We start from the raw sequence: 24,121 nt of genomic DNA, 5'->3' as shown, positions 1-24,121 counted from the left end.
TCGGGCCTCAACTTCCAGACTATCGACCGACCTTTGGTTCTGATTTTTGGTATCAACCCCTGGACTAGCCATTGACGGGACCCCAAACTCCAGTTCTGAACTCCTGTGATATTATTATGTGTACCAAGGTACAGAGAAAAGCTTGTTTTTGCATGCCACATAGAACCATAGAACATTACAGCACAGAAACAGGCCTTTTGGCCCTTCTTGGCTGTGCCGAACCATTTTTCTGCCTAGTCCCACTGACCTGCACCTGGGCCATATCCCTCCAAACCCCTCTCATCCATGTACCTGTCCAAGTTTCTCAAAAGTGAGCCTGCATTCACCACTTCATCTGGCAGCTCATTCCACACTCCCACCACTCTCTGCATGAAGAAGCCCCCTCCCCCAATGTTCCCTTTAAACTTTTCCCCCTTCACCCTTAACCCATGACCTCTGATTTTTTTTCACCCCGGCCTCATTCATTCATAGTCACATTCATATTATTTCATTACAACAGTCCATTGAGGTAATACAAGGGAAAAAGTGACAATGCATGTTAATGTGTTGCAGTTACAGAGAAAATGCTGTTCAGGTACATAATATGTGCAAGGCTGTGATGAGTTAGAATCAGATCAAGAATCCATCTTATCGTACTGGGGAGCTTTCAATAGTCTCATCATCAGGAAAGAAGCTGTCCTTGATGGTCCATGCTTTCAGGCTTCTGTATCTTTTGTTTGATGAGGGAGGGAAGAAGTGAGAACGTCCTGAGTGACTGGAGTCTTTGGTTATACTGCTGCTTCATTGAGTTAGAGTCCATGGAGGGGAGGCCTAAGCTGTGTCCACAACTCTCTTTAGTTTCTTTTGGTCTAAACAGTTGCTGAACCTAGCCATGATGTATCCGGTTAGGATGCTTTCAATGGTGCATTTATGAAAATTAGTAAGGGTTAAAGAGGAAATGCCTTTGGGGACTGAAGTAAAAGACATTTACACAAAGGTTTTGGAAATCTGGAGTATTCTCCCCAAAACCTGTTGTGGCTCTAGGTGAGTTAAATGCTTCATGACTGAGACTTTTTTGTAAGTAGACATGTATTAAAATCCCACATCTGGTAAAGGAGGTTGAAATGTGACCGCCAGGTTCAATGGGCTGAAAGCCCTACGGTCCTGCAGTCAAACAGATAGGCTTAAGGAGCATCAGAGGAGGAGGAAATTCAAGAGTTTTCAAACCAGACGACTAGTGAGGGACTGAGTTATAGGGAGAGATTGGACAGGCAGGAGTATGAGGAATGATCTTTTAGAGGTGTGTAAAATCACTAGAGACGTAGACAACATAAGTGTACTGGATATTTTTCCATCGGGTTGGGGAAATCAAAAATTAAAGGATATATGTTTAAGGTGAGAGGGGAAAAAATTAATGGGAACTTGAAGGCAAGATTTTGTTTTTACACCGAGGGTGTGGTCTATATATGGAATGAACTGCCAGAGGAAGTGGTTGGGCAGGTATATTGATAGGATTGTTTAGAAAGTAATGGGCCAAATGCGGGCAAATAGGATGAAATTGGATGGGCATCTTCATTGGTGTGAACTAGTTTGGGGAAATGTCTGCTTGTATGCTGTGTGACTCAGCCCATTGTATGTGTTTGGGGAATCAATGTAAAAGGAGTATGAATTTGTGAGGCCTGGAGTGGGAGGTTTGTTTTAGTTGGGAAGGGATCAGGACTGACAGTGCATTGGTTGGAAGTGGTGGGTAGGTTGTAGAATTGAGTGTAAGCTGCAAAGTTGGAGGTGTCTTGGGTCGGGTTTACCTCTGGAGCGAGCTTGTGGGGTGGCCAGGTATTTTGCATTTAGCTTTCCAGGCTTGCACTACAAGCCTGTGTCTTGAGTGTCAAATGAGAGACCACCCTATGGCTAATATGGTCTGCTCTCATTGCAATCCTCGAAGAGCAGTGCTCAGGGAAAGTCATTAACTCATGTTGCCCTAATGTAGTAATCCTATCAGGTTCCCTAAGATCAAGTTTAGTATCTTGGTGGGCTCATCATGATCAAGAGGCAGGTAATAGCTTAACTTGCTGACATACAGGTGGATCTTCATACTGATTGGGAAACCAATCTAACACCCCTTTCCAGCAATTGATGCCCAGCTAGAAATGCTGCATCTACTAGAGGACCTGGGATCAGAAAAAATGCCAGTGTGGCAGTGAAGGAAACCCCTTCAACATGGACCACTTCATCTGGAAGATTCTGCTCAAATGCTGTAACTTTAAGGCGAAGGGCACCTAATGCATTCAAGACTTCAATGGCTTTATTGACGTAACCTTTGAGTACGTACTGGGATAGCAGAAGTTCCTGCAGGATCTTCAAGAGAAGGGGAACAAGGGCTAAAGGCACAGCTGCTTTTCACAACCCCCACCGAGAAGCAGCATGTGATCACTGCATTTGTTCAACCCAAACATGAATGCACATTGTGGACATCCTCACCTTCTTTGCTTGTTATGTTGAGAGTGCAGGAAACAGTGTGGACATTAAAGTTAGGTTTGGGATCTGTACAAGCAAGCACCAAGTGAAGGTAAAGCTGAGGGTGGATTTGAATAACTTTATTATCCACTCTCCCTCGGTCTTTGCCTTTGGAGGGAACTGCAGTTACGTTGTGTATACTGGTCAACCCAGGGTATGCCACAACTTTGGCCATGTCATCATCCAGTGCAGTGAAGTGATCTGCAAGAACTGCAAACGAAGGCCACCAGCAAAGGATTGCCAGGAGAGAAAATGCTGCAACCTCTGTGGAGAGGCAAGCCTGCCCAAGGCCATTGCCAACTGGGCAAAGTCTGTTCTGGGGCAGATGATCCACTCGGACCAAACCTGTGTTGTTCCCTGACAGGAAGATCTTTGATGGCTTTGTGATACTGACAGACAGCATCACCTACATGCTGGACAGGGTTGGATGCCTGCCTGGTTAGCTTGGACCAGGAGAAAACCTTTGACAGGATATCGCACATATGCATGAAGGGCCTTCGGTGAGGGGAGAAATAAGGAATTGGATCCACAGCTCTACACAAACATCTGTAGTGCACTCCAAATCAATGGGTGGGGAACTGATAGCTTCCTCATTTGGTCTGGAGTCAGGCAAGGTTCCCTACTGTTCCCTGTCTTGTTTGTGTGCTGCATAGAACCCTTTGCTAAAGCCATCAAGAAGGACAAGAGCACAAGAGGGCTGATGCTACCAGGCTGTGGAGGGACCCAAGTGTGCATGGACAACATCTGCTCAGATCTAAGGCCAGTTTGCAGATTGATCAGCATCTGCAACCACTTTGTGTTGGCATCAGGGGCCAGGGTTAACCGCACGGAGAGTGAGGCCATGCTCTTCGGCAGCTGGCCTGGCCAATCCAGTGTCCCCTTCGACATCAGGTCTGATTACGTGAAGATTCTGGGGATCGGGTTCAGAAGGGCCAGGGCATGCAAAAAAAATTTGGCTGAAGTGAACTGGGAAGGTAAACCAGAAATTGGGACTGTGGGATAACTGGGAAGAACGTGGTTATCAAGCGTGAGGTACTCAGGTCTGCCGTACGGCACAGGTGTGGCCCATCTCTGCTCCTCCAGTTTGGGAATCACCTAAGCTGTCTTCAGATTCATCTGGGGATCCAAGATGGAGCAGGCCAGACAGGTCACAATGCACAAGGCCCTGGACAATGGGGGCAAAACTTGTACCCAATATTGTCTCCTCACCCTGATGACCACCTTTGAATGCGTAGAACTGAAATGCATGGGTACTGTGCACCACTACGTGCTGATGTTCTGTCTGTCCTAGTGTTGCGAAGGACAGGTCTGGCTCTGTTGCTGTGCAACATGCCAGTCATTTACATGTAGCTGCATTACCTGTCCTTCGTGGAAAAGTTCTTCTGGGCCAACACATTTGACAAGTGAATCAGGCAGTGGTCAGCACAGAACATTCTGATGGCACTGCAGGAGAAGGACTCGATGGACACAGTGTAGTGGTTCCCTGAGCAGATGGTCCAGACCATCTGGCAGAATGTCACCAAGACTTTGCCTGACTGGTGGTGAGAGGGACCCTCCCAGTCCGATCCTTCCTCCACGCCTGGAGCTTCACTTGTACAGCCTGCTGCCAGAGGGATGACCATGCTGGGAGCGAGAGAGACAGCAGCTTGCCTCTTTGCAGACTGTACATTTGCAGTCAGGGGCTGGAGAAAGATGAAATGGCCTGTGTCGTGTTTCAACCCAAGCAGCTGTGATACAGAGGACTCTGTAGTCTACGAGCTGATCCCAGGGACGGACATGGAAACAAACTTCAAGTGCTGCTGGCAGATCATCAATTTGGTGAAAGATACTCTTTGCCTGGCATGAAACTTGTTGGTCTACCAGCACATGGAGATGTCTGTGGAAGATTGCTGCCAACTGGAATATTCCAGCTGTTGGAGTATGTTCTGAGGGACGCACTGAAGCTTAGTACGGCCACTGCAAGGGCTTGGTGGGGAAGGACTGGAGAGGGAGGGGCTGGGTAGTGGGAGGAAGCCCTTCAGTTATTGAAGTAATTGGTGTACCACCCCAGAGTGCCAAGTTGAGTGGCAGCAGTGCTATTAATGTGTATGAATGTAATAGAACAGTATGGAAAGCATTCACTGTGTATGTAAAGAATGAAAAAGGCTTTGAATGGTTTATTCCTGCATTTTTGTTTTAAAATGAAAGTTAGGATACCAGTTCTTGGAAAAATCCAATCAAATTTCACGATCATTGCTATGCAGAAATGTTCAGAATTGGGATTAACCTGAGTCAAAATATTTTTTATTTGATAGTGCTGGAAAGTTCCACACAAAGCTATTCATGTTCAAGGCAGTGGTCTTGAAATGCTTCGGCTGTTTAACCCTTAACGACCTCGAGGGGTTCCAGCATGAGCCAGTAACCCCTCTTCAGCTGGCATTTACACTGACTGTCTCTGCTACAGAAGGAAGCCGGCTTTGTAACCATAGTGTAATTTGGAGGGATTCAAGAATAAGTGGAAGCAGTCATGCTTATTTAAATGTTCTGTGACCAATGTAATGAACTCTGCTTAAAAATAATGCTGACCATAACGATTGCAGCAGTTTGTTTAGTTGGCACTTCCAATTAGCTGAAATGCAAAAAATATGTTTGGGTCCGTACTGCTGTCTGTATTACATATACTGCTTGTGTCATTGTGTAATCAGTGAGCTCGCCGCTTTAAAGGAGGGTGCAAACATGTGCCAGCCTGCCTGACAGTTGCATTCATGTGGACATTTCAGTTTAATATTCAGGTGCCATACAATTCCAGCAAAACTGGCTTCCTGTTAATGTCTGAACTTGCACCCATTTGAAATCCAACAGCACATGAAGGGGGGTAGGGCTGGAGAACAGATTCATTCCAGCAGTAGGTGGTGATAAGCTAGCACATAGAACATTGCAGCACAGTATAGGCCCTTTGGCCCACAGTATTGTGCCAATCTTTTACCTTCTCCTGTGATCAATCTAACACTTCCCTCCTCATAGCTCCCCCCATTTTCCTATCATCCATTTGCCTAGTTTCGTAAGTGTCCCTAATGTATTTTCCTCTACCACCAACCCAGCAGAGTGTTCCACATACCCACCACCCCCGGTGTTTTTTAAAAAAAAACTTGAGTGTGACATCCCCCTGTAACTTCTGCAATCACTTTTAAAATATTTTTCTTCGCATTGGCCATTTCGACCCTGGGAAAAAGTCTTCAGCTGTCCACTTGATCTATGTTTCTTATCATCTTGTTCACCTCTACCAACTCAATTATTTATTCCACCCCAAAAAGAACAGGTTCTTCAGTGCCTGTTCTGAGAAACTTGAATGCATTGAAGCAGAACAAAGGTCTAGGTCTTAGCACTTAGTAAAAACATTCCTGGTAAACCTATTCTGCAGTCATGATGTATTTTTTTATTGGTGGTGTGGATGTACCTTCCCCTTGGGTTTTGCCTGTTCTCAAACTGCTGTGTTGTCTCTCCTGTAGTTAATGGATTTTTTTGTTTCTCTTCTGTAGTACTGTAACAGGCCTGGGGACAGGACTCTAATCTAAATACCAGTCTGTGAGCATAAGATAATTGGTCTGGTTCAGGTTTGTTGTTGTCATAGGCATACATAAGGTACAAATGTGATGAAAATTGGCTTTTTGCAGCAGCAGTGAGGTACTTTATCAGGACAAACATAAAACACAGAAGACCCTTTCATCCCAGAAAGATTTGAACATAGAACAAAATCAGAATCAGGTTTAATATCACTGGTACCATTCTGGAGCCCATGATGGAGCAAGTTGAGTTTGCAGCTTTCTGTGGCTTTTCCGATCCTCTCTACCACTACTGCAGCACATTACAGGCCCTTTGGCCCACAATGTTATGTCAACTTCTAATCTACTGAGATCAATCTAACCTTTCCCTCCTTCAACATAATTAACATGCACCTTAAATTAAGATATCATATGTGATCTGTACAGTCTATCCAACCACTTGATATGGCTTTTGGTGATTAAGTGAAACTATATAACTGCTGCCAAGGTGCAGCTGTTTCTGTTCGCATAACTGCACCATTTTGATTGGTGTCACCAGTGTTATTAACTATTCGTAAATTCAGTGAGGGAAAGATGATATAAACCTCTAACCACAGTCATCTCATTTTCTAAGATGTGCTGTACTGGGATGGCACAGTAAGAGTAGGGCTATTACAAGATCAGCTGTAAGACTGGAGTGGCACGGTAGTAGCGTAGCAGTTCACACAACACTTTTCAGTACAGGCCATCCAGGTTCATTTCCAGCGCTGCCTGCAAAAAGTTTGTACATTCTCTCCGTGACCATATGGGCTTCCTCCAGGTGCTCTGGTTTCCTCCCATGGTCCAAAGATGTACCGATTGGTAGGTTAATTGGTCATTGTAAATTGACCTGGAGTTAAATTGGAAGTTGCCGGGTGGCATGGCTCGAAGAGCCTATTCTATGATGAATCTCAATAAATAAAATGAAAATCAGGGTTGAATTCCCACCGAAATCAGGAGTTTGCGTTCTCCCTGTGCCCACCTAGGTTACCACTGGGCCCTACGGTTTGCTCCCAGATTCCAAAGATTAGAGAATTGTTGGCGCTGGAAGTGTGGTGACACTTGTGGTCTAACCAGTACAATCCTCACTATTTTGATCTGACATGAACAGTTCATTTCACGGTTTCAATGCACACATGGCAAATAAAGCTAATCATTATCTTTGTTCTCTCCTCATATGGCAATCACACAAAGAAAAACCATTAACAATATGATTGGTGAATAACAATACCTGCACAAATACTAGACTTGTACCAAGGCAGCTATGTTGAAATGCTGTATGGAATAGTAATTCCTGAACGTGCTGGGGAGGACAGTGTAAACTCGCAATGCGGGAGCCTCTTTTGGGTTTATTCCTTGTGAAAATTGAATGCAAATGTTTTCGGAGATATGTATATTATGGCTGGCTAGAAGAGGAACAATGAAATGATTCAACTGCAATGGTGTTTAGAGTATCAAATTAGTGGATGGGGGTGGTGACAGAAAAACAGGTGCATTTTCCTTCACACAGCTAAAAAACAAAGTTAACTGATTTTTTTTTAAAGTTGCATATGCATTCAGTGCAAGTTCCTACAAAACAAGATGATTGGTGGAAAAATTGGCTATCCTGAAAACTTTAATTATACTTCAGTATCGATGGATGTGAGGGTTTGATTTTTTTCATTATAACTTCCCCCCACCCTGTAAATGAATCTACTGTGCTTTAGCTTAAAAAGCTGTGCATAAATTGAAATATGACAGCTCTGAGTGACTCTGATGTTGAGTAATATTTCAATGCCTAATTTGCCTAACTTTTCCTGGCAGCAATATTTCAATCAACACAGAAGAGATGCCCTCAGCAAGAACTGTGTGGATTTGAGTTCCAGGTAACTACTTGTTTGCTTAAGTCGTAAGGGTACTGTCAAAATGCAAATGAAATTGCAAATATCAAATTGCAACTTGATAATGCAACTTTGGATTTGTTGAATAAGCATTTAAAAATTCAGATTCTTGGGTTGTTGGGAGCAAAACTAGTGTGTAAACAAATGGATACTGTGCCAACTTTGGTTCTCTTGGCTTTCTTGTGTTGTTAGAAATGTATGTTCAAAGTAAAGTTATTATCAAGATACATATTCAATTCAGTTCAAGTTTGTCATTGAACTGTACATGAAATCTCATGAATAGAGCCAAACTAGACAGTGTTACTCCAGGGTCAAGTTGCAAAGCACAGTACCAACAGTCACACAGAACAAAACACACACAACACGTACAAGATAGCAAGCACTTGCAGCTATCAGTAAAATACAGCCATGCAATAGGAGTCCAAACTCAAGCCATCTGAACCGCAGGAATCTGCAGTCAACCACAACAGAGCTTGTCTTCTGCCGAGTAAACACTAGGGGTAAGTGGGGGTGGGGGGGGCAGTACAGACTCCAGCCCAGACACCACACCACAATGTCCGAAAGGGTCTTGCGATCACAAAAAAAGCAACCGAGACATCCTCTTGCTATTTGACTGTAAGCCTCCTTTGACTCAGGCAGCAGCACAATGCACATTTCCTTCATTTTCCCCACCAACGATCAACTCGCTGATGGTGTAGACCTGCAGTACTTTAAGTTCTTAATGTTTAGCAGGATCTTATGATCATTTAAATGAGTGCAGCACCTTTTGTTGATCTCATAGAAGCCACTGTGACCAAACACACTGCCATCTTACCGGATATATGTCACCATATACTTCAGTAGAAAAGAAAATACAATAGAATCAATGAAAATTACACACACAGGTCGACAAGCTACCAATATGCAAAAACATTTGTACAGAGCCCTGGTGAGACCACACCTGGAGTATTGTGTACAGTTTTGGTCTCCAGGGTTAAGGAAGGACATCCTGGCTGTAGAGGAAGTGCAGCGTAGATTCATGAGGTTAATTCCTGGGATGTCTGGACTGTCTTACGCAGAGAGGTTAGAGAGACTGGGCTTGAACACGCTGGAATTAAGGAGATTGAGAGGGGATCCGATATATAAGATTATTAAGGGATTGGAGAAGATAGACAATAGACAATAGGTGCAGAAGTAGATCATTTGGCCCTTCGAGCCTGCACCGCCATTTTGAGATCATGGCTGATCAATTACTATCAATACCCAGTTCCTGCCTTGTCCCCATATCCCTTGATTCCCCTATCCATAAGATACCTATCTAGCTCCTTTTTGAAAGCATCCAGAGAATTGGCCTCCACTACCTTCCGAGGCAGTGCATTCCAGACCCCCACAACTCTCTGGGAGAAGAAGTTTTTCCTTAACTCTGTCCTAAATGACCTACCCCTTATTCTCAAACCATGCCCTCTGGTACTGGACTCTCCCAGCATCTGGAACATATTTCCTGCCTCTATCTTGTCCAATCCCTTAATAATCTTATATGTTTCAATCAGATCCCCTCTCAATCTCCTTAATTCCAGCATGTACAAGCCCAGTCTCTCTAACCTCTCTGCGTAAGACAGTCCAGACATCCCAGGAATTAACCTCGTGAATCTACGCTGCACTTCCTCTACAGCCAGGATGTCCTTCCTTAACCCTGGAGACCTATATTTGGAAATCTATATTTCCAGATAGAGGCAGGAAATATGTTCCAGATGCTGGGAGAGTCCAGTACCAGAGGGCATGGTTTGAGAATAAGGGGTAGGTCATTTAGGACAGAGTTAAGGAAAAACTTCTTCTCCCAAAGAGTTGTGGAGGTCTGGAATGCACTGCCTCGGAAGGTAGTGGAGGCCAATTCTCTGGATGCTTTCAAGAAGGAGCTAGATAGGTATCTTATGGATAGGGGAATCAAGGGATATGGAGACAAGGAAGGAACCGGGTATTGATAGTAGTTGATCAGCCATGATCTCAAAATGGTGGTGCAGGCTCAAAGGGCCGAATGGTCTACTTCTGCACCTATTGTCTATTGTCGAGTCCTTGAAAGTAAGTCTGTAAGTTGTGGAATCCGTTCCAAGTTGAGGCAAGTGAAGTTATCCACAATAGTTCAAGAGCCTAATGGTTGAAAAGTAATGACTGTTTTTCAACATGGCCCATTCTCAGACAAATCTTTCTATCCCATTCTCTCCCATAGTTTCTTGTAGCCTGTTCTGTCTCACCTACTCAAATTGCCCTGATCCTCCTTGCTTATGCTAGCAGCAATTCACCATAGTCATTGAACCTGCTGGCAACAAGATAAGATGCTGGAGGAACTCAATGGGTACAGCAGCATCTGTGAGGGAAGTAGGGCAATTAACATTTCTCCCATCTTTTGTGTTGCTCCATATTCCAGCATCTGTGGTATCTGCCTGTCTTTTGTGATGTGGGATGAAACCAGAGCACCTGGAGGAGAAAGTACAAACTCCACACCAGCTCCACTGGGAGTTGGGGGTTGAACAAGGGTCACAATGGATGTGAGACAGGGGCTCTACCCAGTACACTATGGAACCATCGCTTTTACTGACACTCTGCCTAGAAATTGGAAAGGGAAACAAAACGTGCCCTGTGGTGTTATGAATAAACCATGAAGGATGGTCTGTGCATGTTTTGAAGTTTGTGCCCATTTCCTGACGAAGGGTCTCGACCTGAAACGTTGACTGCTTCTTTCAACGGATGCTGCCCGACCTGCTGAATTCATCCAGCTTTTTTGTACGTCTTGATTTGACCACAGCATCTGCAGTGTACTTTGTGTTTCCAGTAATGTCTTCCTGACCCTTGCAAGATGGGAACTAAGCACTTCATTAATGTGCAACACACAAAATGTTAGAGGAACTCAGCAGTCAGGCAGCATCTATGAAGGGGAATAAACAGTTGACATGTTCAGCCAAAATCCTTCAGCAGGATTGGAAAGCAAGGGGGAGAAAACCTGAATAAGGAGGTTGGGGAGGGGAAGTACAAGATGGCAGGTGATAGATGAAGCGGAAGGTGGGTGGGTTGGGGAGGGGGATGATGTGAGAAGCTAGGAGACCATAGATGGAAAAGGACTGAAGAAGAAGGAATGTAATAGAGAGGAGAGTGGACCACGAGAGAAAGGGAAGGAAAAGGAGCACCAGAAGGAGGTGAGAAAAGGAGGAGTAAGAAGGGAGCCAGAAAATGGAATGGAAAAGAGAAATTACTGGAGGTTAGAGACAGTATGTTATGTACTGTAGATGTAATGATGTAATCTGTGCCTAGTGCTCATTAACTAGTGAGGCAAACTTGGTCAGAAAGTTGATCTGTCACTTTCAGTTACTGCTCTCAAATGGATTGTGACCCTTAAAGGTTGTGTAAGTAGGCAGCAGATTGCCTTTATATTTAATAATTACTTCCCTTTCCCTCTCCTCTGCCCAGCTGCAGCCATTTTAATGCACTCAGAACCTCCTTGCCCACCAGGCACCCACCCAGCTGAGACCTAAAATATTCAGGGTACGGAGTACGAGTCACAAAGTGTTGACCAATGGCTTCAATGCCACCACCACCCACAGACAGTTGCCTTGGTGTCACCAGTGACAGGGAGGGGTGCTTCTCCATCTGGAGACCCGTGCAGCACTGCTTCCCTTCCAACACACCACCCTGCATCAATCCAATTTCCCCAAATTTCTCTTCTACACACCCTTTTTTAAATTACCTCCCTCATGTAACTATCTCTGTAAAAGTGCAGACTGAATTGGCATTTGTTGTGATAGTTGCTAGTTCATTGTTCAGTCTGTTTGAACACTCCTGAAGATGGAAATTGTGATAATGCCTCCAAACGTGGATATCGTAGTCATACAGCACAGGAACAAACCTTTCAGCCCAACGCGTCCACACTGCATGTGTGTGCATGTGTGTGTGCGTGTTACCCCTCAAATCCCCTTTGAAATTCCATCCTCTCATCTTAAATCTACGCCTCCTATTTACAATTATTAACAATGAAAAGTACATTTATCTTGATTGCAACTGATTTGACATTGGAACTACTCATGGTGCAGGTTCAGTGTATCTGATGTAAATGGTTCAATTTTAAGTTGAATTTTCCTTTGCCTAATTTGGTGTTACAAATCTGGTTATAGTCATACAGCATGGCCCTTTGGCCCATCTAGTCCATGCTATACTATTACACTATTATTTTGGCTAGCCCTGCCATGGACTTGTGAAAAGGTATCTGTTGCCAGGTGTGTGACTCTGGTTAGGAATGGTGCAGGTGCCTCTAATGCAGTGAGCCAGCAGACTTTTGCATAGGTAAATGAACAGCATGTGCACTGTTTATTTCTCCAAGCAGATAATGCTGGCAGCAGCTGCATCCGGCAAACGTCTCCAACTCTGAAACAGGCGAGTTTCTTGTCTGCAAACCACAAGCCCGTGCTCCCTTTTACTGCCTGAGAACACTTTCATTGGAAGCTGTTTCCTTCCTCAGTGATGAAGGTGTAGCTGAAATCTGAGTGCAGTGCTGAGCACTATGTAGACCTGCCACTTCTGTGTTAACAATTCCTCACCCACTCTCTCATTCTCATTCTCTGAAGTAGCTTAACGCTCCACTTCATTGGTTCTAATTCTTTACCTTGTGCTTCGTCTTTTGTATTTGTTGTTCATCCATCCTGTTGGCCAATAACATCACTCACTTCTAGGCTGTCTCATCCTAATTTCCAGAATTTTTTCCTACAATCCATTATATGAAAGGAGCTGAGGTCCTGTAGTTTTGTTCAGCCTATGCTTTGGAAAGATTTGCATACTTTTTAGGTGGAAGATGGAAGATCCTTCTATGCAGGACATTAAATATTTAGGGATTTGCCACAATGCAGGATTATCCATAGTTTTCCCAGTATTGGTGTCAGTATCAAACACCACTACTGCTCCCTGGAGATGTGGGGAAGGCAGGTACTACACAACCATTGAATCACTCCTATCATTACCACTGCATCACTCAGTTGTTCTGTTCTTCAATTAATGCACTTAGACAGTCAAAGAATAAAACTCCCTGCCTTGACCTCATCTCTCAGTTCATAAGTGTGATTTCCCCCCCCCCCAATGTAGCTCAATGTAACTTGCTACATGCCCCAAACGATACTCTAATGTACATACCCCATTTAATGGATGGTTCAAATCCCGCAGGAATTGCCTGAACATGGAACACTACAGAACAGTACAGGCCATTCGGTCCACAATGTTACAGCAACCCTATAACCTCAAAGATCAGTGTAGTCCTTCCCTCCTAAACAGCCCTACATTTGTCCGTCATGCATGCGGCTGTCTAAGAATCTCCCAAGTGTCCCTTGAGTATCTGCATCTAGCACCACTCCAGGCAGCCACCACTGTGTATGTTTTTAAAAAAAAACCTCTGACATCCCACCCCTGTGCTTTCCTCAAAATTCTGCACTTCATATTAGACCAGTCATAAAGAGTTACAGCACAGAAACAGACTCTTCAGCCCATCAAATCCATGCTGACCATCAATCACCCATTACTCTAATCTTGCATTAATCTCATTCCTTCCACATTCTCATTAACTCCACACCCTGCCCTCCCCCCAGATCCTACCACTTGTGTACACACTAGGATGACACGATTTACAGTGTAGCACTAACCTACAAAGTCTTTGGAATGTGAGAGGAAACTGGAGCAGCCTATAGAAGCCTACTTGGTTGCAGGGAGACGAGGCAAACAACATGCAGGCAATGCCCGAGATCAGGATTGAACCCAGACCTTTGATGCATGAAGGTGCACTTGACTAGCTGCTCCACACTGTTGCCCATTTTAATCCTTCTGTTGGAAATAGTATCAATCTCACACATGGAGAAAACAAGGTGAAGGTGGATACAGAAATTGTGGGTTATCCTGTAACCCCAGCACCGTGATTTAAATTTGAGTCTAAGGTTTGGCCTTTTATTGCAAGTGCCTGATTGGTGCTGATGCCCTCCAAACATTTCATCATCCCTGTCAAAGCCTGGGGAATCTTGTCAAACTAGTTTCATGGAAGTTTCTGGGTTACTGTCATCTCTCTTCCTGATTATTTGCCCTGCCTTGGAGTATTGAATAAATGGCTACTGTCCAATCACCTCTCATTAGAGACATCCAGAGCAGGTTCACAAGAATGAAAGGTTTAACATGTGAGGAGCATTTGATGGCTCTGGGCCTGTACTCAATGGAATTCAGAAGGATGAGAGGGAAGTGGGGTGGGGGGAGGTTATTTCATTAAAATCTACTGAATATTGAGAGGATACCCACAGCAGCATGGGGAGGAGGCTTCATTTACTTCAGGCCACAGGAGCAGGCTCTAATTGGATGTCATAATGCTGGCATTCATGATATTAATCCTTACAAATTCCCCCCATGGCAAACTTCTGCCCAGAACTCAGTGTAACACTTGAGAATCTTTATGGCTACCTGGACAAAGAACGTGCCTCCGGTAGGCACCACCTACACCAACCTGTCCAGGGCCCTCTTACTGTCTAATACCACCTACATTTCCCTCTTATTTGCTTAGCTAACTTCCTCTAAAATTCATCTGTAGAATTCCCTCTGCAGCTCTTGTTCTGTAATTATTTCTATTTGGAGCTTGGGCTTGACCTGCAATTAGTAATGACTCAAGTAAGAAAACAAAAACGGGCATTAGGAATCTGAGATTTTAAAAACTGAAAATGCTGGAAACATTCACCAGGTGTGGCAGCATGTGTGGAGGGAGAAACAATTAAAGATTTCAGTTGAAGAGCTAATGGAGAGTAACAAGTTGGATTTAAGTTGTGAAAAGGTTGAGGGTTGGTTGAGGAGGACAAAGGTGATATCTGATGTTGAGGACTTGGTTGCTGTGGGGATAAGTTTTGTACAGGACATCTTCTCAATGAGATAATAGGGGCAGTGAGGATTCAAATGAGTTGTAAAGTGTTGTGAAATGCAGGATTATGGGATGTCCTCATCATCAGGTTGTGCTAGTATAGGGAGAACAAGTGAAGCCAACAGAGATACTCCAGAGAAAATGATTCAAGTTTGTTTAACCTCAAGTTATAGCACATACTCTCTAATCAAAGCAACATCCAGGTAAATCAGTTGTGCACCCTTTCCAAAGCCTCCACATTCCTTCCTATAAGGGGAGTGGCTAGAGTTGAATGCAGTACTCCAGATATGGCATAACTAGAGGTTTATAAAGCTGTCCTACTATGCCCTGCTGCTATCTGGAAGAGTTTCTCTTGCCAAGAGTCACTTTGTTACTTCATTACTTCTGGTCAAAGTTCAAAGTAATTTTACTATCAAAGTACATGTATGTTACCATATACAACTTTGGGATTCATTTTTTTGTAGGCATCCTCAATAGATCCACAACAGAATCAATGATAGACCACACCAACTTGGGTGTTCAATCAGTGTGCAAAAAAATAGAACAAATAAAAAGAAATAATAAATAATACAGATTAAGCATCAAGAACATGAGTTGAAAAGTCTTTGAAAGTGAGTCCATAGGTTGTGAGAACATTTCAATGATGGGTCAAGTGAAGTTCAGTGTGCCTCTGGTTCAAGAGCCTCTTGTTGAGGCGTATCAACTGTTCCTGAACCTGATGGTGGTGAGTCTCCTGTACCACCTTCCTGATGGCAACAGTGAGAAGAGAGCATGACCTGGGCTGTGGGGGACCCTGATGGTGGATGCTGCTTTCCTGCAACAACTTTTTATGTAGATATGCTCAATAGTGGGGAGATCTTCACCGGTGATGGGCTGTACTATATCCACTACTTTTTGTAGGATTTTCCATTCAAGGCTATTGGTGTTTCCAGGAAAAATGAGTCCCTTGAAAGAAAATCCTTAGTCACCTTATATACAGATACTCCAACACCTAGTGTTACTTTATGTACATCCAATCAATCTATGTATATAAGCTAATCTTTTGTATATTGAACCACATTCAAACAGTTATTTGTTCATTGTGTTTTATAGGATTGCTTTAATGTTTATATTCATTTTCTTTTTGCTTATTGTGTTTTTCTATGCTGCACAGATCTGGAGTATCAATCATTTCATTTTCCATATTGAAAAATGACAGTAAACAATCTTGAGCACAGCTTCCTGACTCTTGAACTAATGTTTGACCTCCTCTTTGCTTTGTCTTGTACTTACAGCCTATCCAGTCTTTTCTGATAATTGTATCCTTTCATTTTATGATGCAGTCATGGACTAGGGTGCTTGTTGCTGCTAAAGTGTGTGTGAGTGTTTTGTGTAATAACTCCATCCCTCCATCCAACAGACGGGAAGCTGTTGCAGAGAGCAGAGGCACGAAGTTGCCCAACCTGAAGGACAGACTGAAGCTCCTCGCCACACACTGCCATTTATTCAGCAAGGGGGGAACCATAGTTCAGATACCATACATGCTCGCACACTGTTACTTGGTAAGCAAGAGTAATAGTGAACTTGCAGTAGAAACTTGTGTATTTAACATGAAAGATTTGAATAAGCTGTTCTATAATCTTTTAAGAGAATTTAACTCTGGGTGATATATACTGTATGGAATTCATATTCAATATTTATATTCATGGCTCCTGAGTGTCCCAGAGTGATAGGAGAGGGAGATGATCATCTAGCCTCTACCATTCATTAAGGTTCTACCTCTGCTCCATTTTCCTGCATTATCCCCCATATTCCAGAATTCTTTTAATACTCAGAAATCAATTAATCTGTTTTGAATAAACTCTATGCCTGATCAGTCACCTGGGAGAGAGAAAATTGGTCCCACTCAGGGCACAACACTCCCTCAGTATTTCTCTGGTATCTTTGTGTCCCGAGAGTGGGGCTTGGTGCTCTGGCTCCCCTCTACACAGAGCACATCACCACTTGGCAAAGCATGGGTCCATGGCACTTACCTGGCCCTCTGTTCAATCTGCAGGGAAACTCAATGTGCTCGAGAAACTCAGGTTAAGCCACTTCTGTGGGAGAAAAGGGTTGAAACCCTGTATTACAACTGAGACTGGAGAGGGGAGATGGCCAGTATAAAGTGGAGAGGGAGAAAGAGTGCTGAGAGCGAGACAGGAACCTAAAGGGATTGGTGAACTGAGGACGGGTGAAAGATCGTAGGGGAGGGGAGGCAGTAGAGTTGGGTGACAATGGCAGGTGGATGATCAATGGAGACAGACTGGGGGGGGGGGGGTGGAGAGGTAAGTGGGAGCCTGTTAAGTGAAGGTTAAAGATAGCTGTTGGAAGGAGATGAGCAGGAACACAAGATGCCACCAGTACTGGACACTAAACCGAGGAGGAGAGAAGGGAGATCATCAAGGGAGAGGCAAATGGGACCGGAGCCAGATAGGGCGAGGTGGGAAGGGAAACCTATGGTTCATGGAGATTTGTGATTGGGGCCAGTTTAAAGTGTTGTGTGTCTCAGCATGTGACATTTTACCTGGTATTTGAAGACTGGTGTCAATCGGTTATCCATCAGGAGTAGAAAGCAGAATTGTTACAGATTGGTCAGTTGTTCGATGATGTATCTTATTGTTCTCCACCTGTAGGTAAACAGGTGATCGTGTGGTGTCGAGAAGGCAGTCATTGACAGGTAGCTTCACCAAACGACCACTGAAATCAGATTTCATCCCCGTTCATTACAAAACTTCAGTGACCTCTGCATTCAGTTTAAATTTCAGTGACTGTGCTTTGTTCCCTGGTCAAAGTTAAAGTAAATTTATTGTCAAAGTACTCGTCACCATGCATTAGCTTGGTGTTCTTTTTCTTGCAGGCATTTACAGGCAAATAAAGAAATGCAATAGAACTTATGAAACACGAATAATAAAGATTGGCAACAACCAGTGTGCAAAAGACAAATATGCAAATACTGAAAGAGGAAATAAATGCTGAGAACATGAGTTGTACTGTCCTTGAACGTGAGTCTGCTGGTTGTGGAATCTGTTCAGAGTTGAAGTAAGAGACAGTATCCACAGCAGTTAGAAGCCTGCTGATTGCAGGGTAATAACTACAATATTGGACTGTGGCAAGGTTACTGCCATTTCATTCTTAGGCAGTCCCTCAGGATGGCAAATTACTAAAGTTCACTCCAGTTCTGAGGTGTCTGAGATCAATGTGGAACCTATGGATTCCATTCACAGACAGTGCAGGAGGTAACTGACTGGGTGGACATTTAGTGAAGTGATGTACCTCTGCCATTATGTGGGGCTTCTGTGTGCTCTAGGTGCACAATCTCAGGAATCCATAACGCCCCAATCTCCACCTCCTCCGTCGAGCCCCCCCCCACCCCGATCTTTTCCTCTGTCGCCCTTCTGCACCCCGCATCCACCCCTCCGTCGCCACTCCAGAGGCACAAAGTTGCCCAGCCTGAAGGACAGACTGGTCCACTAGTTTCTTCCCATCTATGATTTAATGATTGCTTAGGGGGCATCGCATTGAAACATACTGAAATGCTTAGATAGAGGGGACATTCAGAGGATGTTCCCAATAGTGGGCACAGCCTCAGAATGCAAGGATACCCTTCTAGAATAGAGATGAGGGGGCATTTCTTTAGCCAAAGGGAGGAGAATCTGTAGAATTCATTTACCACTGACAGCTGTGGAGGCCAAGTTATTAGGTATATTTAAAGTGGAAGATGATAATAAGTGGTTGTTTAATAAGGGCACCAAAGGCTATGGCAGTTGCAGGAAAATGGAGTTGAAAGGGAAAATAAATCAACCATGATTGAATAGTGGGGCACTCGATTGTGCAAATGGCCTAATTCTGCTCCAATGTTTTATGGTGTTAGAGAATAGTGTTTGTGCTTGTACGATTGCCACTTTAGCAGGTGTGTTGACAGAACAGAGATGAAAAGGAAGTTCTTTAACCAAAGGGTGGTGAATCTGTGGAATTCATTGCCACAAATGGCTGTGGAGACCAAGATATTGGGTGTTCTTAAAGTGGAAGTTGATAGATTCTTAGAAGGGGATCAAAGGTGCAGGCTCGAAGGGCCGAATGGTCTACTTCTGCACCTATTGTCTATTGTTACAGGAAGAAGGCAGGAGAATGAGGTTGAAAGAGATAATTCAAGAATGATGGAATTGTAGAGCAAATGGCCTAATTCTGCTCCTATATCTTATTGTCTTGGAAACGGGCTCTCCAACTCATGCTGACCAAGATGTCCAATTTATCCTATATCCCTCTGTTTGAAATGCCTCAGACAATTCCTGCAGCAGCTCATTCCATATATGCACCACCCCCTGTGAAAAGTAGCCCTTCAGGTCTCTCTTAAATATTTTTCCTCTCACCTTAAACTTATACTCTCTAGCTTTTGCTTCCTTGGCGGGGGCGGGTGGGTGGGGTGGGGGAGGAGGAATGAGAAGGCTGTGACCGTGCCTCCCATCTATACCCCTCAAGATTTTATACACTTCTTCCAGACCGTAAGACTTGGGAACAAAATTCGGCCATTCAACCCATTGGGTCTGCTGTGTCATTTCATCATGGCTGATTTATTGTCCTTCTCAATCCCATTCTCCTGCCATCTCCCCATAACCTTTGATGCTCTGACTAATCAAGAACTTATCAACCTCTGCTTTAAATGTAGTTGACTCGGCCTCCACAGCCATCTGTGGCAATAAATTCCATAGATTCACCATCGTCTGACTAAAGAAATAACCCCACATCTTTGTTTTAAATGGATGTCCCTCTATTCTGAAGCTGTTCTAACTACAGGAGTGTTCTCCCCACATCAACTCTATCTAGGCCTTTCAATATTCACTAAGTTTCAATAAGATATCCCTTCATTCTTCTAAACTCCAGTGAGCACAGGCTTAGATCCATCAAACACTCTTCACATTAACCTTTTCATTCATTGAATAATTCTTGTGAATTTCCTTTGAACCCTCTCTTTTCTTAAACAAGGGGCTCACAACAGCTTTCAAAACTCCAAGTGTGGTCTGACCAATGCTTTATAAAGTCTCAGCATTACATTCTTGCTCCTTTGTTCGAGTTCTCTTGAAATGAATGTGCACATTCCATTTGCCTTCCTTACCACCAACTTAACTTGCAAGTTAACCTTTAGGGAATCCTGCACAAGGTGCCTTCTGCACCTCTAATTTTTGAATTTTCTTCCCATTTAAGGGTCACCCCTTAGTCTCCATTTCAAGGTGCAAAGTCCAAGCCATGAAGCTCCTCCATCTGTCTGCCCTTGGCCATCTTCTCTATTGTGCTCCAGGTGTAGTTATTCAGGGTCCTCATTTATGACTGTGGCATGTTGCCAAGTTGTCTTTGGTCTCCTACGTTTCCTCTGCACTTCAGGGGTTCAATGAAGAGCAGTCTCAATGATGGAGTTAACCTGTCTTCTCATCATGTGCCCAATCCATCTCCAACATTTCTGCAAGGTTTTCCATGTAGACTCTCTTATCCTTTCTTACAAGTCTCTTCACTTTCTTGGTATATGGAACATAGAATAGTACAGTACAGTACAGGCCCTTTGGCCCGCAATGTTGTGCCGTCCCTTAAACTCTGCCTCCCATATATCCCCCCACCTTAAATGCCTCCATATACTTCAGTGATTCAGTATATGCTTCAGTAGCTTCAATGATTTCTAGTTGAAGTTTCAGTTTAATACATGTTGATTTTGCATCTAACACTTCATAACTTTTTGACTTTCTTCTAAGGCTGTCCATATCTCCTGCTGTATCCATTGTTTGTTCTTCTGCCCAGCTCGGTATTCTAGACAAGATTTGCTGCTCTCTTTGAAGACTGAGGCAATTTGATTCCACATTGTTTACGGACACATCCTTGTCTAGGTCTTGCAAGGCCTGGAATCTGTTCTTAAGCTGAATGGTGAATGCAGATCCCACACTGGTATCCTTGATCTTCTCAACATCAAACGTCTTTGGATATGTGTTCTGATCCCAGGGCTTCTCAGCTTGAGATTCATCACTGTTACAACAAGGTGGTGATCATTTCCTATATCTGTTTGTCTCTTCACCTTTACATCCTGCAAGGATCATTGCCACGTACCATTGATCATCAAATAGTCATTCTGGTTCTTGTCATGTACGTTGGCTGGAGCACCATGCCAATTTGTGGATTTCATTGAATGGAACAAGGGTCCCTCCTATGACTATTCTGCTCCTGGCACGGAATTCCACCAATCTTTCACTATTGCTATTTATCGTTCCATGTCCATGTGTGCCCATGAAGATAATGAAGTGTGAGTATTTATTTCCCACTTTTGCATTTCAATCTCCCAAGATGATGATTATGTCATGGCGTGATGTTAACTCCATCTCCGATTGCAGCTGTTCGTAGAAGGCGTCCTTTTCAATGTCACTATCATTAGTTGGAGCACAGCACTGGATCAGAGTCATGTTCACTTGCTTCACTTTCAGCCTGATTCTCATCAGCCTACTTTTGATTGGCTTCCACTCCAGCAAGCACTACTCAATATCTTTTTTCAAAATGACAGCTACACCATAATGATGCTGACCATCTTCCCATTCTGGGTATAAAACTGCTTTGCCAGTTGCTGCCTTTGGTCTGCCAGAACCTGTCTATCTGCTTTCCCTGAGGCCAACTTATGTAGGTTGTACCAAGACATTTCTGCAGTTATTTGTGCTAGGCTTGTCAGTGTTTGTACAAGAATACAGCTGACATTACTCTTTTCCATAAATGCTGCCTGGCCTGCTGAGGTCCTCCAGTGTTTGTGTGTGTGGCTTGAATTTCCAGCATCAGCAGATTTCCTCTTGTCAATGGTGTACAAGGTTCATACATTCCAAAAACCAATTTTGGTATTGGTTTTTGTGATGTTCAGTGTTTCCTTCATCATGCCAACAGCTTCCTCATGGTTTTCACTACTGTCAGTCATCCAAGTCCTGGGTGGAGACTCAGGAATACCGTCACACAGAAATAGAAGGATTGTTCATTGCTGATTGTTCATAACAATTTTTTTTTGACCAGTCAGGGTTGTTGGCACTGAGCTGAAACCCTGAACCTGGAGGACTGGTGGACCACTCTTAGTCTAGCCTCTACCCTTTGTCCTGTTTAGCATGGGTGACCCTACCAAGAATCAAAGCACAAGACTCTGACTCCACCCAACATAGTTCTTTGAGCCATTGAGACATGCAAGGCTCCAAACCCTATAACAAAATTGTTGTCTTGGAGTCTAGCCTGCTCAGCTGTACCCTATAACCCAGGCTTTTGAGTCCAGACAAAATCCTCCTAGATCTCTGCACTTTCCCCAGCTCATTAGGTGGGATGGATTTTAGACTTATTCTTTATTAATCATGCCAAGAGCAGTTCAGTCGACACTGGAGTATTGGTTTGCATTCTAAGTCACTGCCATCAGACTTTTGAATGCTCACGAGGTACAGCATTCTTTCTAAATTATGATGATGCAAACCCTTGTATCAAAAATGTTGGTATTGTGTAAGAATGGAATTACAGCATTGCTGATCAATAAAGAAACTGGTTGTTGCATAATTGGGATAAATTATCCCATGTTGCACTGACTATTAAATACTGTGCTTTTTTAATTTGTATATTTTGCAAAAGTGGCAAAATAGTATGATGTGATCAAGCTCCTCTGTCCTTGAGATACAAATAATTCTTCCCTGTAACGCTTCCAAACTGCTGGAGAAACTCAGCAGGTCAGGCAGCATCAGTGGAAAGGAATAAGCAGTTTGTTTCTGGCCAAGACCCTTTATCAGGGCTGGGAAGGAAGGGGGAAGAAGCCAAAATAAGGTGTGAGGAGGGGAAGGAGTACAAGCTAGAAGGTGAGATGAGTTCCCAGGGAGTGGTAGCAAGCCTGTCAAAGCACATGGTCGAAGAGTTGGTGCAGCAGAGACTACGAAGGGGCTTCCATGTGATTAACAGTACAGGTTTGACTGTTGTATGAATGAACCTGTTGCTTAACTTGTGGAAATGAGCTCTGAAAAAATTAATGGGGCGATTCAACTGAAATTAATTTTTCCCTTTCACAGCAAACAAAGCCAGCTGAATACAAGTGAGCCTATTGAGCCCACACGGATGGTGGGGGCTGGGGTGATGGCAATAATGAAGTTAAATTGTATTCTGAGATGTGTTTCAATCTAGACCATGTAGTTAGGGAACATAAACTCCAAATAATTAAATCAATCTTGAATCAGTGCTACGCCTAGTGATCATGAAAGATGACTGTTTACATTGGAAGGAAAATATTTGGTTCTCCAGTGAAGGAAAGAAAAAAAATCTACTATTAATTTGTTTCATCGAGGTGTGCCTCAAGACTTATCAATATGGTTGACATATACAAACTGTTTGTAGTAACACACACAAAATGCTGGAGGAGCTCAGCAGATCAGGCAGCATCACCCATGAGAACATAAGGCCATTCGGCTGATTAATTCTACTCCATCACTCCATCATAGCTAATTTATTATTCCTCTCAACTGCATTCTCCGGCCTTTTCCCTGTAACCTTTGACACCCTTACTAATCAAGAATCAATCTCTGCTTTAAATATACCCAAAGACATGGCCTACTCACCCACCTGTGGCAAGGAATTCCACAGATTCACCACCCTCTGGCTAAAGAAATTCCTTATCTCTGTTCTAAAGGGATGTTCTTCTAATCTGAGGCTAAGCCTGCTTGTCCTAGACTCCTTCACTATAAGAAACATCCTCTCCATATCCATTCTATCTAGGACTTTCAATAGTTGAAATTCAAAACTCCAGTGAATAATCAAATCTTTTTACTATTTGTTATGGGGCTACTCTCTCCCCAAAATTAACCAAGGGAATCTCTTTGGCACTTCTTCAAATGTCAGTATATCCTTTCTTTGAAGAATGACTGAGGTTATATACAATACTCTAGGTGCCGCCTGTACAATTGTAGCAGTACTTCCCTATTTCTAAACGCCAACCATCTACCTAACTAGCTGCACCTGCATGCTACCATTTTATCTCAAATACAATACCACAGATCCCTCTGTACTCATTTACCATTTAGATCTGTAGGTAGATTATACATACAGAAAGAACCTAGCCTAACCTTGCATTCTCCAGAACTTTCATTTCCCTTTCTCTCAAAAAGCAGGCGGTCTCGATTCCCTTTTAAACAGAATGGTTTTGATTCTGCCTTAATGGTTTTTAGAAGAGAATCCCACATTCTAACTTCCTTTCGTAGGAAGATATATAAATAAGCTTCTCTTTTTTAAATTCC

The 24,121-nt window shown here is 43.4% G+C and overlaps 1 protein-coding gene across 3 annotated transcripts in view; it reads left to right on the top strand.

Moving 5' to 3' along the window:
* LOC140738585 (inositol 1,4,5-triphosphate receptor associated 2-like) overlaps positions 1 to 24,121 on the top strand; it is a 160,333-nt gene that overhangs the window by 78,809 nt on the left and 57,403 nt on the right. For all 3 annotated transcript variants that reach the window (XM_073066063.1, XM_073066062.1, XM_073066061.1), the window contains exons 10-11: positions 7,857 to 7,918; positions 16,234 to 16,375. In XM_073066063.1, coding sequence (XP_072922164.1) covers positions 7,857 to 7,918; positions 16,234 to 16,375 — 204 coding nt within the window. The remainder of the gene's footprint in view (positions 1 to 7,856; positions 7,919 to 16,233; positions 16,376 to 24,121) is intronic.

Source organism: Hemitrygon akajei, chromosome 14 (genome assembly GCF_048418815.1).
Source record: "Hemitrygon akajei chromosome 14, sHemAka1.3, whole genome shotgun sequence".
NCBI classification, from domain to species: Eukaryota; Metazoa; Chordata; class Chondrichthyes; order Myliobatiformes; family Dasyatidae; genus Hemitrygon; species Hemitrygon akajei.
The sequence above is the reverse complement of the archived record's forward strand: the minus strand, read 5'-3'. Positions and strand labels throughout refer to the sequence as shown.